Source organism: Rhipicephalus sanguineus, chromosome 1, assembly GCF_013339695.2.
Source record: "Rhipicephalus sanguineus isolate Rsan-2018 chromosome 1, BIME_Rsan_1.4, whole genome shotgun sequence".
Taxonomy (NCBI): domain Eukaryota; kingdom Metazoa; phylum Arthropoda; class Arachnida; order Ixodida; family Ixodidae; genus Rhipicephalus; species Rhipicephalus sanguineus.
Window position 1 is genome coordinate 117,632,503 of NC_051176.1, and position 19,947 is coordinate 117,652,449.

The window sequence follows — 19,947 nt, forward strand, 5'->3', positions numbered from 1 at the left end:
GTCAAAGTTTGCAAGTTCAATCAGATACAGACAAGAACTACATAGGCTCGCCAGACAGAAAGCCATCGTATCACCGTAAAGATCTCGCCAGGGGCAATTGGTGTCACTTTTTGTATTTTCATTCTAAAACTCAGTTCAAAAGCGAAACGGCCGGGAGCAGGAGAAAGAAAAGGCTGATCAGGAAGCAAACGCTAAACCAGTGTGCCACTTTTCAGGCGGATGAGTTATCAGATGCAAAATTTCTGGGTCACCAAAATTGAAAGAAAAGAAGAATAAAAACTGGGGTGCCTTACATTCAAGAAGCACTATAACTTAGCCTTGAAGCATGTCTGTTACCATTTTCCACAGAGTACCAATTCAGATAGAACTCGAAGGAGAAGGATCGTGATAGAAGTTATCTACAGCTTTCATTTTTTTGTAAAGCAAGGGGTGGAGCTTTTCTATGCATCCTGAAGGCACTTGTTGAAAGAGTGGTTGATGCGTAACACTTCCATGCAAATAATAATCAGATTCATTGATTTCAGATATTATGCCATGTTCTTTACATAAGCACAACAAAGTTTTAAGCATTTGCTTTTGTACCATTAAAGGGACCACTTCATACATGGTGTGCAACTTTAGTCTGCATATTTAATGGCTCTATTGACTTCTCTACAGAACTGAGCCAAAATAAAACAATTGCACATTGGGACTAAAATGCCCATAGGGGAACACTTGCCAAAATCAAGTTCCTGAATTAGTGTCCCCATCTTTGGACGTGCCATTGTAGCTTCTTGCACGTTTCTGAAATAATTTACCTGAACCAACTAGTGCAGACAAGCATAATTATTAAGGGCTAAAGTTATACAAGGCTCTCCTAACCTAAATCAAAGCAGTGTTTACATGGCACAGTTAGCTTCACAATGAAATAAGTAGAACATCTTGGCAACATCACAAGTGAGTAACAACAGCAACAGTTAACTGACATGCATTATACTGACGCAAGTACCTTCATGAGTCGCGGCTATGGAAACTTGTGCAGGCACATCAACTTGCGAAAAACGAAATACTATCTAGTTAGATGTAACTTAAACACACGAAGTTGTGGGCTCGTGAGCCGAACTATCAAGTAAGCACATGACAGCCAAAATAAAGGCCAGAAAGGCGGCGTAAACACACACTCAAATCGCAAACCATACAGTGAAAAACACACGATGTGCATGCATTAGCATACGCAGCCAGTTAACCGCGGCTTCGCGCATAATATACGATGCATCAATCACTAATCGGAGGAAATAACAAGCTACGCTGCTTAATTCCAACTTTGCTCATCCGATATGTGTTCCATCCAGAACGCGATTTCCAGGTATTGCATATTTTTACGAGTACGCTCAATCTGGCCGGTTTCGTTCCTTGACCACTGCTACGCCGTAATTACGACAGGGTGAAAAATAAAGTGAGAACATACCTCGACGACGTCTCCGAGAAGTTTCCCCCGTCGAGGAGACGGATCTTAGCAAACAGGATTGCATTGACGAATGGCACAGCGGTCAGCTCTTCGATGCGAATGTCAACCTGAAACTTGTACTTTTTCTTCTTTAGCATGAAGGTCATGATTCGAGGTGCGGGTGTTCGGAATCAGGCGGCAGCCACAGAAGACCATGGCAGCTTCACATGACCCCGGCGACACTGCGACATAACAAGCAAGCGCCCATGAACGCACCAGGCAAAACACGCACAGCGGTCGCAGTTATTCGATACGTGCCGCAAGCGTCATACGCCGAATGAACTCCACGACGTTTTCGAACATCGCGATAAGTAACACGACGGACCCTAATCGGGCGAACTCGCGGGCAGCAAGAAACAATCGTAGCCGCTAACACAACCTACAGCAAGAGGTACGATTTGTCAGTTACAGTGGGTTGGCACGAAGTGGAACGCGTCCCATGTCATTCAGAGCTCTGTCAGAGACGACGTCGCCGCTCGCAGCCGTCGTTGAAGATCGCTATCAGTTGCATTCTGCGACTTCACCGCTTGAACATAACCAGCAAGACAACGAAGGGCGTAAACAATACAGCCATAGGATGTTTTGACTCTGCTTCAAGCAATTAATGGGAGCATCAATGAGGCGCTTTGCCATGGACTACGATTCAACGTGTTTCCTTCGCAATGCAAACCAGCTTCGGTGAAATCAACAACCCGAGGCAGGGATGCGACATTGAACGCGAATTTTACAGCCTCTTACGGACCATGCCATAATGAACACAACTTACCGAGGAATTTCAGTAACAGCCTGAACGAGTAAACCCAACATCAAGGAAACATCACAACAGTATCGATTACTCTTGCAACATGTCTGACGCACCCTCGCCCACCTCTCGCCAGCTATCCAGCCACCACAGCGGCCACAGCACAGCTCTCGCCAGCAGCGAATTCTCGATTTGTTGAAAAACACGCTCAAGTTATCTCGCTAAATAAAATAAAAATACCTAAATCCCAAACAGTTTTTCACAGATATATTTTTGATTATTTCATTTGCTTACGACAACCACATTTTCTTTTGACAAGTAATGCGCGTCTGCGTTCCTGTACCAAGATGGCGCTGCACTTGCCGCTGCAAGCCTGCTTTGTCAACCTGTGTTTCTACTGGCACAAGTTAGCAGCTTTCAACCACCTTCTTATGTGTACGAAAGCGTAAGCTGAATCAGAATACTACTATAGCGGTTTTATTACGTGCTACTATCCCTGACCGTGAGGTGCGGAGTGCTCACGGCGGTGAAAAGCAAAAATGAATGTGAAAGAGACAGACGAACAGCAAAAGCTGCGCTTCCAGATTGAACTAGAGTTTGTTCAGTGCCTGGCAAACCCTAACTACCTGAACTTCCTTGCACAGAGAGGTTACCTCAAACAGAAAATGTTTGTGAATTACCTGAACTACCTTCAGTACTGGAAGAAGCCGGAGTACTCCAGGTACCTCAAGTATCCGATGTGCCTTTACTTCCTAGAGTTGCTCCAATATGAACACTTCCGACGCGAGATATCCAACGCCCAATGCGCAAAGTTCATCGAGGACCAACAGCTCCTGCATTGGCAGCACTACACTCGGAAACGCATGCGACTTCTACAGCAGCCGGCCACAGAAGCTGCCGCGGCCCCTACCAGCGCTGCCGCTGTTACTGCACCACAAGCGCCGACGCAAAAGTGAACGAGAAGAAAGGAACTAGATGCCTTTTTGCCCTCTTTTCACTTACTACTGGTCCCCCACCGCTGCTGTGCGGTCACGTAATCCTGCTCGTCGGCCGCAGCGTTTCAAATCTACACTCCCTGCGCACACGCTTATTAAAAGCGAGATGACCTGCGAGTGAGAGGAAGCCATTGGTTGCCGCCGGCACGGCGCGACACGCTGTGCGTAAGTGGGTTAATCCTTTATCTGTGCTTTTTTGACTCGTTGCCGCTTCGCTCGTGGCCCGGCTACCTGTCAATTCGTCACGACGCGCTTGTTGACAGACTTGTGTCCCGTCATGTGGTTCGAGAACCGGAACCTCGCGAGCTGCGGTGTTTGCAAGTGCTGAAGCGCACGGTATAAGTGCCTGTGAACACATTTAAAAGTGCTGTGCAACTGCTTTCGAGTACTGCTGCTCGATGAATTGTCATGAGTGACTAATAAACTGTTGAGTATACAGAACTCGTTCACCGTTCAAGTGCAGCTCCTTCAAGCGCTGGCACACTGCGAATGAAATTTATTAATGCACCGATCTTTTTCTATGGGATGGCAAACAACGATTTCTTAAAAAGCTACTGTTTGTGCTCCACATGTAATTTGCAGCATCGTCATTCAACACAAGCTGTACCTGTTTTCAAGGCCTATGTAGTGCTTAGATTTCAGTGTGTTCATTTTGTGCACAACAGTTGTATTGTGCAGCACCAGTTTCTGTTGATACAGACGTTAAACTGGTATTGATAGCTTGCACACGACGTCGTGGACACACAACATGGCTCCAACATGGTGGCTTAGTTGACATCAAGACGGTATAATCACGCAGCGATTAACCTGCTTCAGTGTGTTAACGTTGCTGGAATGTTATAGGGCCTCTGTGCATGAATAACAAAGGAACCAGCATGCGATGTACTGATAACACACGCGACATCACAAATTCGGTGTCCCATCATGTTGGTGCTCGAACATGGCTGTTTCAGTGACGTCAGTGCAAGCCATCTATAAACTTATTGCTTGTAAGAAAATTTTCCTAGGGTAAATGTTCAGCCTTGGTAAAGCATACACAGGAGTGCTAATAAGTGCAGAGGGGTGCATATAAAAAAATTAAGCTAGGAAGCTAACTGTTGCCCTCTTCTTTGTATTAAACCAGGAAGTCAATGTACTTGTGACATCTCACCTGCTGTGGTGGTCTAGTGGTTACGGTGCTCAACTGCCAACCTGAAGGTCACGGATGGTCACCAGATAGTCAAAATTTCTGGATCATATGGTGGTTTTGGAACATAAAACCCCAACAATTATTATTTCTTGTGACATCTGTCTTTAAGCTTAAAAAGTTAATCTCTTCTGGTGTAACCACTCATTTCCAGCATTAATTTCGTTCAGGAACTCAAAAATCACTGTCCTTAGAGGTGATCTTGTGATTGGCAAAATATAATACAAAGGAGTTGAATCATTTAAAAGCCTAAGCAGGTCAGTTTTGCCATTGTTTCCCCTGCAGTGTGCAATGAGGCATTCTCTTGCAACAGGATGCCTTTGGAGAGCTTTCTTTAACATTTTTACTTGGTCTCTTGACTCTACTTCATCGCTAAAGCACAGTAATATTCTTAATGGTCAAACCCTGTCGGAGCTAGTCCACAAGCAGAACTCCCTCCTCACCTCAAAAAACTTGCTGTTTGCTTCTGCACTGACTTATGCAGACAGAACTCCTTTGACTCTTTGCCTGCATTTTTTAGACTGTTACTTTGCCTTCGGATAATAACAGTAACACTGTATTATTGCAGTTGACTAGTTTGTCCAGCAAAACCCCAACTGATATTTGCAAAATGTTCTAAAACTGCCACCGTGGCTGCATGTTTCCCAGTTTGCATTTTTGTCGGTAATTTTGGGATCCATTGTACTTCAAGCATTTCCAAGTTGTTTATAATAGCACCAACACCACCATAGCCGCAAGCATAGCACTACATTTTGGGCGATATTCGGCAGTCCTTCGTAATCATGTCATGGATGGCTTTTATGCTTACAGGTACAGATAGAAGCAGGCCTTTAACTGGGCTTTCAACATTGAAATGGGCACCTTTCAAAATGGCAAGCCCAAGTTTAGTGGTAGCATGTGAAGGGCTAATGTCACCTGAAGTCTGTGGCGTTTCATCATGAACCTGCCTTGCATCATTCCCTTGAAGAAACAAACTTAATTATGGCCCTGTGCTCTTCCACACTGAACATTTATTGGAGATGCTGCCAAGTTCACTTTTGACTTGAAAAAGAAGGATAACCTGTAAACATATGTAGGTCATTTTTGCACTGTTAAATACAAAATTGCCTGAACTCCCTAGAATGTACAGCTACTTAGCTAACTTTTTCCGGGTAAGACTTAATCAGCACCCTTTTTACAAATAAAGAGTGCATAAATGCAACACAGGACCTGGTCGAAGCAAGTGGACACTCTCAAACACCATCTTTCTAACAAATGACTGAAATGGGACATAAAAAATATGCACTAGCAGTGTTCCAATAGTAAAATATTTTAATTCATCACGAACATTTTCAAAAACAACTTTCAAATATTGAATCAAGCAACATATATTATTGCGATAGCAATTATATGGACAGTCTCGGCTGGATTTTGCCGTCGCCGCCGTCATGCACCGTATATGTATAAGTATCCCAAAGAAAAATAATTCAGAAAAATGCTTCCGAAGCGCGGAATCGAACCAGGGACCTCTTCCTCCGCAGCGAGTGGCGCTAGCCACTACGCCACGAAAGGCAGATCCCCCACGTATGTAACGGCGAGCGTTATATACACACCCTTCACCGCTGGACGGACTCCGAGACGGCTGCGCTTATAAGCGTTTCTTCATTACCAGCGAGAGACAGAGGAGCTGCTGATGGGTTGTCAAATTTTCCACTTAAATGTATATGCTTAAATTACCTTTTCAAGCACGGCTACTTGTTCAGGATAATGCATTGTTTTATGTTAATGGGTTCAACCAACATTGAGTACAACTTATTTTCTTCCCACAGTGAGTTTCTTTTATCTATTAGCATTTTGACAGCATATCTACAACTTATGGGAAATGCTTCTAGTCATGCGAAGTTCTTTTACTCATGCAACAGCACACGGTCGATTTCACAGACTTTCCCAAAGGTGTAGGAGGAAAAGGGGAGGGTTGAAAACAAATCTATTGCGCATTATTTCACATACAAAATTTTTTCGTGCAAAGAAGAAATGAAGAAATCTTAAGAAAGAGAGAAGACGACAGTGCACAGGGTGAGTACCAAATGCAACCTTTCTGGATACAGAATGTGATGACCTACACACTGATTGCACGACATGACACAGGAGGCTGGTTTGTAGATCCATGGAAGTGGCTAGAAAAAAGGGTTCACTGTACTAGAAATGCAGTCATATAATATTTGCTGTTGGGCAAATTGGTGTTGAATCACATATGACATTTCTCTCATAAGATTTCTTTATTTCTTTCTTTGCAATAATGATGTATATTATTCACCACCAACTCGCCCAACCGCAAGTCTTAAGTGTGCATTGAGGGAGGCAACACACAAGAAATTCATCATTGCTATAGTCAAAATTTGGAAGTGTAGTTATGCATGGGTTGTTCCAGCAGTGTACGACTACATGTCCACAACGAAATGCAGCTGGTAACTGAAGCTGTTAAGGCATGCGGACCACGGAGGTGGAGCGAATCCCCCCCCCCCCTTGCAACCGACGCCTCTAGGCTTTCCACAAGAGCTGGAATAGCAGTCTCATGTCGCACTTTATGAAGACTACCTAAATAAGTTATCTTATTAATTACTGCACAATACTGTAGAACACTGTACCTTGCTGTACAGTACATGTACAAATCTTGTACAAAGCAAACGGAGGTTCTAGCGTTGGCACAATGTACACAACTAGGCCAGCTTGTTTACACAGCCAAGTTGCAGGCTGATTAAGCCCGATAACATATCACGAGACTTGTGGATCTTTCCCAAGCTGACAACAGTTGCTTTGGAGCATAAAGAATGAAGAAGACAAGGAACCAGGCACTTTCTGCAGAGTCAAAACTCCCAGCTCAATAGGTGCATGCCCGTCTTCGTATTTGCGAAGTCGCAGCTTTCCCGAATAACATGGGTATCACGATGACCAAGATAAAATATGCCATCTAACATATATATATATATGTATATATATGACTGGATCGGCGCCAAAGGGGAAGAACAGCGTCGACTGATCGCGCAGGCGGTCGAAATGCTCGGCCTATGAATTTGGCTGAATAAAAGTCTACTACTACTACTAATACTACTACTACTACTACTTATATATATATATATATATATATATATATATACATTTATTTTTTTTGTCTAATACAGAAAAGCTGAAAAACTGAAGCACGGCACATATACTAGATTGCATATTCCATTTTCACTAACCATACTTTCAAAAGAAACAAAGATGTTTTTTTGAGTTTCACAGAAGAATTTTCAGGAACTGTATGAGCAATAACTTCTTAATTACCATTAAAAACCAAGGATTATCTACCGCAATATTGTTAACAATATGTCTTGGAATGAAACGTTAAAACATACAAACACCGAAAACGAACACATTTCTGATTGTACGGAAAAGTTACAGCATCAAAATATGGCAAGATTAGTCAAAAAATATGGCAAGATTAGTCAAATATAAATTGCTTATGCTAAATAGACAACAAATCTATAGTCTGCATAAGGTAATGTATGCTTATTTAACTAGAAACTGCTGTTGTGCAGAAGTAAAAACTTTGGCTGACCGGTGCAGCAACCAGAGCCATCAGTTACAGGGGCGGGGGTGCATGCCCCCCCCCCCTCCCTGAAATTTCCGTGGGGTGAGAGGCGGAGCAAACCCCACCTTTGCATCTCAAATTAGGTGCCGTATCTTGTTCTAGACCTGTAGTATATTACTGGAATGAACCCTGCATAAACAATCTCGCATATTTTGAATTTTTATTGTGACAATGACAGATTTATTTTGTGCACTTGCCACAATGCACGGTTAGTCCACCATCAATCTCTCCCTGGTCGACCCTGACTAGTGAGTCACCCCCCTTCCCCCAGCATATGGGTAACCTATGTCTCTTGCAACAGCCACAGCTCTCCTACAGCATTATCATTCTAAACAGACTCCATTTGCCCCCCATTGGTTCTTTTTTAAGTATCGTTACTCCTTATAGTATACAAATGAAAACAAACATTCAAGAAGTTATAATGGTGGATTGTTGAAGCAAATAATATTCAAACAGCAGAGACAGCTTTAATTGTATTGGTAATACTAGAATATGCACACATCTAATGCTCGCGAGGAAGCAGAAGTTGCGGTGGTGTTTCTCCAGAACTGCCTAATGTTGGAATATAAAGGTGAACTTGTAAGATCAATTACTGAAGCAGCACAAATCAGTTTGCAAAGTGTGTGTGCGAACTTTCCAGGAAAAAAACAAAACAAAATGTGTTATGTGACACAAAACATGTAAGGCATCTTTGCTTCATCAGCGTCATCTGTGTATATGAATATGTTGCTGTGTTTTAAACAAATCCATGTTGTAGTTGGCACTTATGTACCTTTACTTGCTTTGTCACTGTGATATTAAAAGGACACTATAAAGGCTAATAGTAACATTTTATGTCGGAGTGAAACGTCAAGGTTATGCGCAGAAGCACTTGAGTAATCGAGAAATTAGGGCAAGTATATGACACGTTTTTCGCCACCAGTGGGACATTCTGGAACAAGAGCCTGATGACACAGACTGTGCTCACTACAATTCATCACTAGTACTCAGACTACCCATGATAAAAGAGAACATTGCAGTACATTACAAGAAGGAAAAAAATGTGACTTGTGCTTTTCAGTTTTATTCATGGAAAAAAAAAGCCAGGCCTGCACGGAACACACAGCACAGTCACAGCGAAAGCTGGAGGAGCGGCCTTTTTAGAGCCCGTTGTAAAATCTCTTTGGGGGACTACTGAAATTAGAGTTGCATTGTACCCACTACGCCATAAATCATCGTAATTTTTGTGAAGTAGGGAAGAACCCACTATGCCATTATTCATCATTATTCATCAGAAGCGAGGAACCCGCTACACATCTGTAAGGCATTATGTGCTTGCCAGCAGTGTTGCCATCGAGTCCCGTGTGCTATGTCAGTAAAAAGTGTCAATTTGTCAACTGACAAGGGAGCATGACACAACTCGCTGTGTGTTTTAAGCAAGAGAGATGAGAAGCACTAATCTGCAAAGCTTCCATTCAATCAGCATCATGCACAGGGCATTAGGAACAGACTATGGAGAAGCCCTTCTCCTGGTATGCTGACAGAACACATAGCTTTCGCTCAATGCATGGCATTTATTGCAAGGGAGCGAAAAACTGAGGCTAGTTTCAAAAACAAGTGCAGCACCACAACGGCCCTGATAAGAGTATTAGTACTTTGAAATCTTCTTTGTTGCACCAACGTTCCAGAATGGAGTTTCAGTGCAAAATTCAAAAAAATGACCTTTTGCTTGCATTTTCTTTTTTTAGTATTGAAGTTCTGTGAAATTAACAAACATAAGTGTTCTCAAAAACTTTTCTTAACTAACTTACTGTTCCTCTGTAGGGCCCCTTTAACTCAACATGGAACACCATAGTATAGTGGACATCTCTCAAAATTGGGGACATTTACTGACTTCGTGTACCACCATGTGGCAGACTCTGTGCAGTGCAGTCAAAACTAGGAACCTTTTCAGTCAATGAGATAATCAAACTTGTAGTTACACGGTAACTTTGCACACTGAGTTAATCTGCTGCATCACTCTGTCTGCATCACTGGGGAGAGTAGACATGTATACACGCATTTCAAAGGTCCATTGGGTGTAGTATTGATTGGATGACAGCCATTCAGTGAAGATTTCTGTAGGCATTATATTTTTACGTTTCATGGCATGGTAAAAGGCAATCTCTATGATGACAACACTCTACAGAGGGAAATGCGGAAGCAATTTTTTCACAAGCCACTTTTCAGAATTTAGTATTCATCTTCTATGATAGATGCTCATTCCTTTGAGTGGAATGAAGCTTGATAATATCGACAATTCTGTTCCACAGCACATGATGATCAGTCACAAGCTCTTGCTGGTAGTCTATCAGAGGTGCGTTTTTCAAACAGAATTTTAGACAGTTCCCCACTGCTCCCTGTGATACAATGTCGTAGGCAACTGCCCAACTTAGCATTGGTCACACTGTTCCCTCTTCAGGGCTTGCATCTTGGTCATTGTACATTACCCACAGCCTCCTTTAAGCACTACGGAATGATAGTTCACTGACACATGTGAATGTAGAAGTGTTGTCAAAGCTAATGTTTCAGAAAAGCGTGCCTATGAGACTAGACTAGTTTCACAAAGGGGGCTGAATTTAAAAACACATTTGCTGCACACCACGAGAACCGAATAGCTATGTGAAATCTCAAATGCTAAGTGCAGTTTGCATGTCTTTTGCTGTTTTATGCACAGCAAATTCCGAGTTTCTTGTTTCCTGAAGGACTTTTCTGGCTTTCTTGCAAAATATTAAGCAGAAATCTCAAATGAAATGATCATTTTCATGTGGCACTTTACTAAAGTACAATACAAGACACCTTATCATTTAATTCCATATATTAAGTACTACTTGAAGCCACTATTATAATTCAGCAAGGCAGAAGCATTGGAACATTTCTATAATATAGTAAGCCAAAACAAACTGTAACATAGGCATTATCAAGTGACAAAACTATATATTACTGTGCAAGTGCAGCTATCATGGCATGACTCGTAGCTTCTGCTCCACTGCATGGATGGATGAAAAATGTTATTGTGGTTCTTTAGGGTGTGCATTAGTGTGCAGTGGGCCACTCCGTCAGGACAGAAGGGCCGAGCCTTTCCGCCACGTTGTGGGCCCGTTGGACAGCCTATAACTGTTCATCAAGGTTCAGGCTGTGTAGAACCACATCCCAGCATGAAGTGTTGCTTTTATCGCCGCGTAACGTGGGACACCACCAGAGCATATGATCCAAGTTCGCTAAGTCGTTGCATAGTGCACATGCATTTGTTGTCTGAATTTCGGGGTAAATGCTGAGAAGGGGTAGGGGGTTTGGGTATGCCCTCTCCCTACCCCAATCTGTAGAAGCCTTAGTGCTAAGGGGAGATGCGGGTCGAAAAATCACGATTTTTTTCGAAAAAGTTGGATTTGTGTTTTGTATTCCCCCAAGCCTCCTCTTTAATATATTAAAGAATCAAAGCTAAGAATCAACTAGAAGTTATCAAAAAATGCAATAAAAGCCCTCGTGGTGGCACGTGAAAGCGCGAATTTACCCATATTTCATGCACGCGGCATTTCGCTCCGCGGCATTGCAGGCTCTTGAATTTTCGCGGGCATGTAGGCCTAACCCTCTTCTCCCAGAGCCCACTTCGACAATGCGGCTTTCTTACTGAAAATACAGAAAAAATAAAATGGTTTCCCCACTGTAGTCTAGCGTAGCGTCGACCGTAGTCTAGCTTTCAAACATGTTTTTCTCAGTTCTTCATTTTGCTGCATTTTTAGAGTGTGTGCACTGAAATTTGTGCACTTTATGTAGTCGGATCGTAATGAAATTTGGCATGCTTATATTTACCATGTCCTGAATTCAAAGAAACAACTTTCACAGTTTTCCACAAGCATATTCAGCAAGATGATTTCATAAGTTTCTTCCTTGAGAATGGTAAAACTGAAACTCAGCATTGGAATTTTTTTCTAGGTTAACACACATATGTTACCCTATGTTTTCTTGCTTTATTGAATTCCTCAATTCATTAGGAGCAATATGAGCTATTTTTTTTAGTGTTTCTGGTGCTCACTATTGTTGCCTGAGCTTGCACAAAAATGCACCATTTTCACAAATGCATGGTCTGCAAAAAATGAACCAAATGAGCTATAAAAATAAATAAAAGCGGATTTGAAAAGAGGAGCTCAAACTCTATAAATGGTGAAAGTTTCATTGAGCTGCGACAAATACTTGAAAAACTTTTCCAAGGAGCACCTCCCCTTAAAGCACAAGTTTACAATGTGGGAGGGAGTAGATCCTCCGAGACAAGTGCTTAGTAAGCTCGTTGTACGAGGAAGGAGAGTCCCAATTGCCTGTACCCCAAACGTCATGTTGCCCGGTACCTACGCGGTCAATGATCCAGCCAACTTGTCGAGATTGGGCGGGGCACCCTCCATCTCAGGGGCGTAGCCAGGGGGGGTGGGGGGTTCAACCCCCCTCCTCCCCGAAAATTTTTGATTTTGCTTGCATATATATACACATACACATACAAAAGCACATACGTACATACATGAAGTATGGTTGAAGCCCCCCCCCCCAAAAAAAAATTTCTGGCTACGCCCTGCTCAATCTGTCCCATGCGGGCTTGAAGCCAGATGAATGTGTGCAGCTTGATCTTCTTGCTTTGTAGTATCCCCAAGGTACATGAATGCAAAAAACTATTTTTTTGCATCCGTATACCTAGGACATTAACTCTCTTTAATCACAAAATGTTATTTTTGTCAACATACTTAAATCCCAGAACAACATCCAGAAAAATTCAGCACAGGACTTTGAATGTGCAACAATGCCACTGCAATTTTGCAGTATAGCTACAAGCTTCTATCATGTTCTAGTCACTCAAACAAGGTACTCTTGATCTGTCCTGGAAAAGCTTAAACAGTGGCTGAGCATGCAAAATTTTCACTATGCAATGAATACCCACCTTTACGGATGCCTTCTTCACTGCAAGCCCCCACCTAAAAAAAGTATTTAATTTTAATGAAGTGGAAATGCACTAAACGAGATTGCAGAACTTTTATTTCATGCTTAAGACCATATTCACAGATCAAGACACGAATGGATAGTACAAGTCTTGTATATAATATATATAATATATATATATATATGACACAGTAAGAATTCACGAGATAAAAGAAAGAGGGGTCTATCCCGACAACAGTGCCAACTGTTCACAGTGTGATATGAATTGGCCTATTAGCACATGCCAAGTGAAACTAACTATAATGCAGTGCAGTGGGCATTTAAAGTACCCACCACAGAGGGCAGCACACTTTGCAACATTAAACACCAGTGATATAAGTTGCCAATGTATGCATGCTCAATGCAGCTAGCATGGGTAGGGGTAAAAGGAATGGCTTTCCCAATGCTTTAGCTGAAAAAGTTCAAACCAATTCAGTGCAACTAACTGTACCAAAATGCAAGAAAGATGGTGCAGGGCATCGCGTGGCTCAAAGGACAGGAAATTCTGCCAACATAGTGCATTAGGCTCCCATACGTGGCCACACAACTAATAGTGTCGGGGTTCTACTTAAGGATGTCCAGTAATTGCTCCTTCCGAATTCAACTCTTCAAGGTTACCCTGAAATAACTGAGAAGCAATTTCCACAGCTCAAGAACTAGCAAACCACACAATGCATTTTTTTTTACTTAACATTTCAGGGAATTACAAGTTTCCCTTGCTTCCAAGGTTGCTACATATTTGTATACAAGTGAAACTTAAGGCACAGGAGAGTAGTTCCAATAGGCCAGGTAGTAACTGAATGAACAACCAGAAGACACAGCCTAGTTCTAATAATAATTAATGCTAGAATCCCAATAGTTCGAATAGGTGCACATCCCTTTGTCCCAGAGTGCAGCAAGGACATATAATAACGGTTGACTACAAAATACTTCTTAAAATGACTTCACCTAAAACAACTACATTCACCTTCCTAACAGTGAATAAATGGTTCTATGTTGATAATGCACAGGGCACATATACATACCATATTTACTCGAAAATAGGTTCCACACAAATATGGGTCAACCCTTACATATTATTAAATAAGTAAATTGGATATAGGCCGACCAATACAGTTTTTAAAAAATTATGACCTTTGAACATACGCTCAGCTACCAAATCTGCCTAGTCAAAGCAACAAGTTGCATCCTGTTATAAAAGATTTCTGCGTGCTTTTTTAGGTGCCCCTATTTACTACAAATATAGATACACATTGTGTCGAAGCAGCCTGTGCTACTTGAAGAATAGCAGCCACATCCAAAATCTGCTTTAGGCAAGTTCACAATACGTCAAGATCCGTTGGTAATGAGATAGGTTGCAGCTCATTTTAGATAACACCTAAAAAAACTATATTTGAATAAATACAGTATGTTAGTGGAGACCCACTCATGAAGCTACTGTGAAATGCCAGACTGCTGGTTTTGCACATTTTTTTAACACTTTTGCAGCACATAGCTTTTTAAACTAATATTTATGAACTTCATCACCTAAGGTTATTTTTTACCTTGTTTTAGGAATTTTGAAGGCTCAGTGGCTACATGTGCCTGCGTTAGCCTCTTGGGCCATAATTATCAATGCATATCAAAACCATGACTTCCTCTTTTACCTTGCATTGGATGCATTACAGCCTTCAAAGGTGTTGTGCCATTGAACACATTACTGTTGTGATCCAACAAATGCAGTAATAAAATTTTGGCAGCTGCTTTAGGCCCACAGATACTGCACACGTAATTTCACAATCTAAAATACTATACAATTTCTTAGTAACACAAAGCGACAGCCATTGAATACGAGCAAGTTCCAGCGATAATAACAATGTATAATTTTTTTTTAGTGGTATTCAGGTGTACAAAAAATTGTGTTCTCGTGATAAGGTCAAGTTCCTTTTTTCTTTACCCCAAAAGCCCGAACAAGTAGTCCTAGCCAATGCTTTAATCTTATCCTTATACAGAACTTTGTGTTATCATGCATTCCAGCTAGTACAGCAACAGATGAAGCTAAACATAAGAGAGCATTCAAAATTTTGTTGTATGTATACACAAATGCTGGGAAAAGTACACCAATAAATGGATACAATACAGTTTTCTTTTATATGTACATTTGAAAGGTAGCCTTCTGCGGCTCATTCACAAATTTTCAAAGGCACAAAAAAAAAGATTACTTTAATCAAGAAAGAAAATGCCTCTGGATGCATCTTTGTTACAACATCCACAAAAGATACATAAACAAGATAACGTACCAATAGTGCAATAGTAAAAATTCCAAGAACAAGGACAGACATTTTACTTAGACCTATATTCTAATGCTTTTGTCATTGTGGAGGCTTCTTCACTGGCACCCAGATTGGCATATTGTCTTGTATTTCCACCTTACAACAAAATAAATGCCACTGGTTGCCACAATCAGCAAGCATACGATGCGCACACGGATGCCCCGACCAGATCTTAATAAAAGTACTCTTGCGCAAACATACAAGGAGGCAATATCATGTGTAAATGTTCTGCCTGGGTGCAGCACAAGTTGCAATCAGGAATAAGTAGGTAGGTCACAGCAGTATGTCACAAGCCTTTGTTTCTTCATTGACAATGAAGAAAGAGTGGTGGTATCTCAACATAAGGGATGCATAAAGCCATGTTGCAGTGCATCCTCAATAAATGAACTAGAGGAATAAAGAAAGACAAGCTGTATGCTTGTGGGGGCAAGCCACCACCTGTTTAGCCAGAGGCCCAACATTTTGATGATGGCATTACACTATTAAACTGGTGCAAGAGCATTGCAAGTTTTTCTGCTCAGGCTAAGCAAGAACAGCAGTAATAAAAAATGTAGCACTGGTAGGTTCGCCTTGAAAACATCCAAAGAAAGTACAAGACAAAAGAACACTGCAAGAGTACAGTTCTCCGTTCCGATCTTACCAGTTGTTTTCCATTCAACCAGGAATGTATAACTTGCCCATAATCCATAAAGTACTAAAACTGCAAGAAATGCTGCTGTCTGTCTGAAAAGGCCAGTATGCACATAACAGCCCCCACCCACTTTCGTCAATGGTAACATGCCGGAAAAAAAATATGACTAGTGAACAAAGAGCTTGCAGTATATTTGTATGACATTAAGGGCCCCTAAACCACCTCCGACAATTTTTTTAACAGTTCAAGTAAACGTGTGCATCGAGTTCAGAATGCCATCCCGATGAACAATGGCAAACGTGGCAGCGCTACCGAGCTGTGGGCGTGCCACAAATTCCAAGAAACAATCCCTTCTGCTCTCCGGGCCTTTCTGTAATTCCCAGCAATGGCCGTGACGTCAACATTCGTGTCTGGTAATGCCACCCACAAAAAGATTTGGCTTGTCTGCTTCGCAGGTTCACACGCTCGCTGCTCTGCCTCCTCGCCGTGCGAGGAGAAGCACTCGGCCAGAAGGCGAGACAAGCCAATGAACGGAGCTTAGTGAAGGAAAGAGCGAAGCGAGCAAGGCCCACTTTTGGATCATCAAATGCATGTAGCTCCGCTTTTACGGCACCATTTTGAAAAATTCTCGCGCCTGCGTGTTTGTTGAAGACTCGTGCACAACTGCAACACTACTAAATTTCGACCTCTGGGTGGTTTATGGGCCCTTTAATGCATGAAACAAGAGAGAGAGAGTGCCACCTAGCGAAGATAGTATGTCCATTTCAGTGATAATTGTAATCCGTGCTCATGCTAGACAAGTAAAGAAAGCAATATATCTTGAAACATAGCAGTTTTAACAAGCAGCCAGAAAGAAAAATAGTACCAAAAAAAAAGAGGAGAGGGGTAGGGGTGACAGAGAGAGTCTCAAGAGCTCACAAGAATATTGTCTACAGACACAAACTGAACTTATACTGTGCCATCGGCAATTTCTGCTACTCCCAAAGACTGCAATGCTTTCGGCTGTATTAAGAGAATGGTAGATTCCCCATCTCGCAGATCCACTGCAACCAGTCTAAGACACCAAAACATACACTTGTAAAAGAGATTATCATCCACTTTGGAGTTTCGACATTGCACTGAGTGAACACTGAGATAAATTTGCATGACAAGCTGCAAGGTGTTGGGAATCCAAGAGTGACTAGACTGATGCAGTAGACAGTGCTCAATGCAAGCAGCATGATTGGTGTACACTCATGCATAGGCGTGTGCAGGGTTCCCCATCAGGAGGGGGCAAAGGTTCATCTCAGCACCCCCCCACCCTACTAAGTCAATGTATGGGGCAGATTTTGCGCCCCCCCCTGCCCCCCCTGTGCGCACGCCTATGCACCCATGTAAAGTCCCTAAAGAAAAAGTAAATTGGACTAGTGCTGCATGAAAGCTGATTGTTTGGTTTGCAAGGCCTGCTTATTACTTCCAGGCTTCAAGCCACAGGATGACAAATGCGTGCAGCGTGCTGGCGCACATAGAGTAGTTCGTAGTAGTTCAAACTTGTGAATGCAGCACTATGCACATATTCTTGTGTTTTGCACATAACAGAGCCACAGTGTGTGACTAAAGTAGAGCACTTTTGAATATGGCTCTGTTAGTGCTTCGAGGCTCTCACGATGAGCAAACTTGTTTTTTAGAGAGGAATGTGCGTCATTGTGGCCTCCCAAGCCGCAACAGTGCAAGTTTCCCTAACACTGTTACCAGCCCTGAATGTCGTATCACCACCATCAAGAAATTAAGAGCTTCAGACGCATTAAATTACATAATATGTGCAACCAAAAGCACGGTACAACTTGAAAGCAGTTGTCCCCGAAAAATACATTGTCTATTTTATAAAAAGTGGATTGTAGCTAAGGTGCAGACATCATTTATTATTAGCCATTGCAGAGCTAAAAACTGGCTGCAAGATCCCCATGGTGACACAGCACAGCAATTAGAAGACTTAAACGCTGTATTTTTCGGACAAAAGTACTGCACAAGTTTCACAATAGCTACAAAACTGTGCCCATTTTCACCATCTACGAATGTGAAGGACAAATCTTAAGAGTAAAAAACAAAACAGTAAAATATATAGAAAGACAACTCATGACTAGAATACTTCCAGTCAACAGTGTACCTTTTCAACCACCAATGGGTCATACAGTTACACCAAATTATTACAGCACAATACAAATGCTAGCTTCCGGTCACAATAAGAACAGCATGCTCATCACATCTGCACAAAAGCACTCGGAGCTGGTTCCAGCTACACTGGGGGAAACCTTTAAAACTGGCAAAAACAACCATGCACTTGTGAGAAAAAGTCATGACGTGTGGGACACAGCACATCACAGAAGTTTGACTGGTAGGGTGTAAATTAAACTCTGGTTTCTTTCTTCAACACCCCCATAGAGAAAACAACACTTCCCTCTGAGAGCTAAGCTACGTTCAACAATGTAAAATATACACCCAGCAGGGTTCTCTTAACAACTATTGGAAAAAAAAAACACAGATGAGAGTGCGTGCAGACTAAATTTTTAAAAAGGAATGTATTGCAGTAAACACGAAGAAACACTATGAACATACATAAATAACTGCAAACAAAAAACAGCAGCAAATTTCCGTTTTCTTACCTCTTAAAAAAAGTAAATACAACAAAGATAAATAAATGCAGGGACAAAAACTATGCGAAGTAAAAGCTCAAACATGTAAAGTTCAAGGGCTTCTCAAATATGCCTATGACATCAGCAGCTGGAAAGCAAGCAAAATGCTTTTAGAAATTAACCCAGTATCAACCACTACCTTTTTGCCATTAACCATGCAGTATATTTTTACTTTAAAGAAAAGTATGGCCTGCAAAAGCCAAGTGCAAATGTAAAACTGAAGTGGTTGTGAACACTGTGAAACGCAAAATAGAAAAAAAAAAACACTTTGGTGCGGCAACAACGTGCAAGAAGCAGCAGCTACAGCTAATTGGGGATGAACAGAATTCACAGATTTATAACTCATATTTCGAACAAGTACACACTGTCATCTCACCATGTGTACTTCTAGCATCAATTACATGCAGCTTTATTCCCTCAATTGTGTGAACAGCCAATAAGGTTACTTTTTGAGTTTGTAGTCACTGTCAGTTATCTGTCACATATTTTTCTCGGTAGCTAATGGAAACAAAATTTTATCTTACTGTAAAATTAACAAAAGAAAATTCTAGGCATGTTTTCCAAAATATAGCCCAGGTCAATTATGGAAGCATAAGAGACTGATATGCAAAATGAATTGGAAACACTTACCTTGCATGTGATGTCACTATAGTGCTGACTGATTTGGACAAGGTTTACCAAATATACACACAAGGTTGTTTAAGCTCTTCATAAGGAGCATGGGCTAAACCAACATTCTTTTTTCACAACTCGTAGACAACTCTGTGCACAATGCCTTCTACAGACATGAGAACAATTCTTTTTGAAAAAAAAAAAGATATATATATATATAGAACAGGAGTTAAGAACTTGTTTCAAGCCCTTCAGGAAAACGTGTTTCAGGAAAACGTGTTTCAGGTAAACAAGCTCACAGGTGTTCACTGATGGCCTGGTAGTAACAACACAGTGTCAGCGTGTCAGAGGAGGATGCGGCATAGGCATACAGATCTGTTTTTTTGTTTGTTTGTTTGATTTAAGGTGAACGTTTCTTTCTCTCGTCATCACATGTCTTGCCCATATCTTCTGGTGTGGCCAGCACAATCGGATGATCGTCTTGGAACAGTGGGTTTTTGACTTCCAACTCGCCACCCTAAAAGGAACAGACACGCCAAAAAGCGTTGAATAGAATTTCACTATTTGGAATGTTTCATCCACGCGCTCAGACTTGTACACTAAAACAAGAGGCAGAGGGGATGATAAGAAGATGAAGAACAATAGAAGCCTTCTATGTTAAATAAGTGTAAACACTATTGACCTGGCACGTGCCAGTATTTATGCCTCATGCCAA

At 41.6% G+C, this 19,947-nt stretch overlaps 3 protein-coding genes across 5 annotated transcripts in view; 1 reads left to right on the plus strand and 2 right to left on the minus strand.

Moving 5' to 3' along the window:
- The window catches only part of LOC119396605 (protein FAM102A), a 49,600-nt gene extending 47,212 nt beyond the window's left edge, over positions 1–2,388 (minus strand). For all 3 annotated transcript variants that reach the window (XM_037663905.2, XM_037663898.2, XM_037663891.2), the window contains exons 1-2: positions 2,253–2,388; positions 1,448–1,668 (exon numbers count right to left, since the gene is read on the minus strand). In XM_037663905.2, the coding sequence (XP_037519833.1) occupies positions 1,448–1,593 (146 nt within the window). In that variant the 5' untranslated portion in view covers positions 1,594–1,668; positions 2,253–2,388. The remainder of the gene's footprint in view (positions 1–1,447; positions 1,669–2,252) is intronic.
- A 175-nt stretch (positions 2,389–2,563) lies between these two features.
- On the plus strand, positions 2,564–3,344 carry LOC119396628 (mediator of RNA polymerase II transcription subunit 31). The gene has a single exon (XM_037663916.2). It carries the CDS (start codon positions 2,768–2,770, stop codon positions 3,182–3,184), a length of 417 nt encoding a protein of 138 aa, XP_037519844.1. The 5' UTR covers positions 2,564–2,767; the 3' UTR covers positions 3,185–3,344.
- A 9,696-nt stretch (positions 3,345–13,040) lies between these two features.
- LOC119396637 (neural proliferation differentiation and control protein 1) overlaps positions 13,041–19,947 on the minus strand; it is a 33,453-nt gene continuing 26,546 nt past the window's right edge. Inside the window, exon 7 of the mRNA XM_037663928.2 lies at positions 13,041–19,749. Coding sequence (XP_037519856.1) covers positions 19,633–19,749 — 117 coding nt within the window. The 3' untranslated portion in view covers positions 13,041–19,632. The remainder of the gene's footprint in view (positions 19,750–19,947) is intronic.